Source organism: Trichinella spiralis (genome assembly GCF_000181795.1).
Source record: "Trichinella spiralis strain ISS 195 chromosome Unknown Scfld9, whole genome shotgun sequence".
Lineage (NCBI taxonomy): Eukaryota > Metazoa > Nematoda > Enoplea > Trichinellida > Trichinellidae > Trichinella > Trichinella spiralis.
Window position 1 is genome coordinate 6279453 of NW_003526948.1, and position 1470 is coordinate 6280922.

Genomic DNA, 1470 nt, shown 5'->3' on the forward strand with positions numbered 1-1470 from the left:
TTTGTAAAATAACGGGCTGGCGTGAGCTAAAAAGAGACTCCATCGAGCAATTTGGAAAAATTTCAGTGGGCAAAGCAATCATGTTCGGCGTGAGCGAAAAAGAGACCATGGAGCAATTGAAAAATTCTGTATTTACCAATCACATTTGGCGTGAGCGAAAAGAGACTACGCGGGTAAACTTTCGACGAAATTCGAAGCGACCACCACCACCCTAGCATTTGAAAAAACCAATTTGAATACAATATGAGTTGTAATGCTTTTTAATTGTACATTAATTATTTAAAACCTCGCAACTCGAAACAACAGATTCATAGAAACCACTTTTTATTGAAAAATTAGGATAACAAACACGTGAACGCTAAAAAAATGCAAAAATAAGATGTAATAATACAAAAAGTATGCAAATTTAATGTGGTATATCGGAATGTACAGTAATATTGAGTGTAATGTATCACAGTAATGTGAGCGGCAGATCTTCTGACCTACGCGCTGTTCTCATAGCCGGTTGATTAGACGAGTCTTGTTTGTAAATAACGGTCGGCGTGAGCTAAAAGAGACTCGGTCGAGCAATTGGAAAATTCCATGCCAAGCAGTCATGTTCAGCGTGAGCTAAAAGAGACCATCGCGCAATTGAAAATTCTATCTACCAATCACGATTGGCGTGAGCGAAAAGAGACTACGCGGGCAAATGTTGGACGAAATGCGAAGCGACAGACCACCACGCTAGTATAAAAGTAGCCGTGGAAGGCGAGCGAGCGCAGTTCTCGTTTGACGTTGTGTTCAGTGCGGTGGTAGCATTGCGCTGTTCATGTGTGTATGTGTGCAGGCGTGTTTGTGAGAATTTTTTGATCTTTGTCAACTAATGATCATTTTCATCCTGCGTATTACACTAATTATATGCGCAGGTGGATGGGTTCCAGCGAAAACTGCAAGTAGTGGTATGTTGCTGGTTAATCCATTTGTGTATTCGATTGGTGGAGAAGCGCAGTAAAGTGGTTTCGTCAGTGGAACAAAGATCAACCACTATAAATATGAAAAAATTCCAGTCGACAACAACGCAGCAGTTTCAAATGAAGAAGAGATGACGTCTCAATGATTGATGGAAAGACATTTTATAGAAAAATTTGATTATGCTTCATTCATCGTAATGACCAGCAGTGATTTGAGGAATCACTTGTTTGGAATTGTGCGTGTCCACTACTATTTTTTTACCAGCAAGAGTTATTTTATATTCATTGTTATCACCCCACGTATATGCACATGTGGATGCGTTGCAGCGAAGTCAGCAAATGAAGATCCAACGGTTAGACTCCTCAGAAGCGGAAATTATGCTCCTTGGCAGAAAATGGACGCGTGCTGGACTTACGTGCTGTCACATCTGACATACCATCTAACGATATCCAAATTCCCCAGCATCAAGCAATCGACCGCAGAGTACAACCGCACTCTTGATGCTGATCAAGCGCTGCT

The 1470-nt window shown here is 41.1% G+C and overlaps 3 protein-coding genes across 3 annotated transcripts; all 3 read left to right on the forward strand.

Annotated features, from left to right (window-relative positions):
* Positions 1-66: 66 nt before the first annotated feature.
* On the forward strand, positions 67-215 carry Tsp_10617a (conserved hypothetical protein; the record flags this gene model as incomplete). Its single annotated transcript, XM_003372320.1, has 1 exon — positions 67-215. A coding segment is annotated over one exon (149 nt), but the record flags the coding sequence as incomplete, so codon positions are not given.
* Positions 216-582: 367 nt separating this feature from the next.
* Positions 583-1085, forward strand: Tsp_10616 (conserved hypothetical protein). Its single transcript, XM_003372321.1, has 2 exons — positions 583-726; positions 906-1085. The coding sequence occupies exons 1-2, from the start codon at positions 583-585 to the stop codon at positions 1083-1085; spliced, it is 324 nt and encodes a 107-aa protein (XP_003372369.1).
* Positions 1086-1147: 62 nt separating this feature from the next.
* Tsp_10615 (conserved hypothetical protein) lies at positions 1148-1452 on the forward strand (the record flags this gene model as incomplete). Its single annotated transcript, XM_003372322.1, has 1 exon — positions 1148-1452. A coding segment is annotated over exon 1 (305 nt), but the record flags the coding sequence as incomplete, so codon positions are not given.
* Between the last annotated feature and the right edge of the window lie 18 nt (positions 1453-1470).

What these genes read in the sequence shown, in the direction of transcription:
- Tsp_10616 (XM_003372321.1), top strand. Translation starts at nt 583, where the DNA reads ATGCCAAGCAGTCATGTTCAGCGTGAGCTAAAAGAGACCATCGCGCAA. An exon ending in AGCGACAGACCACCACGCTA is followed by an intron (nt 727 to 905) that starts GTATAAAAGTAG and finishes TTATATGCGCAG; the next exon opens with GTGGATGGGTTCCAGCGAAA.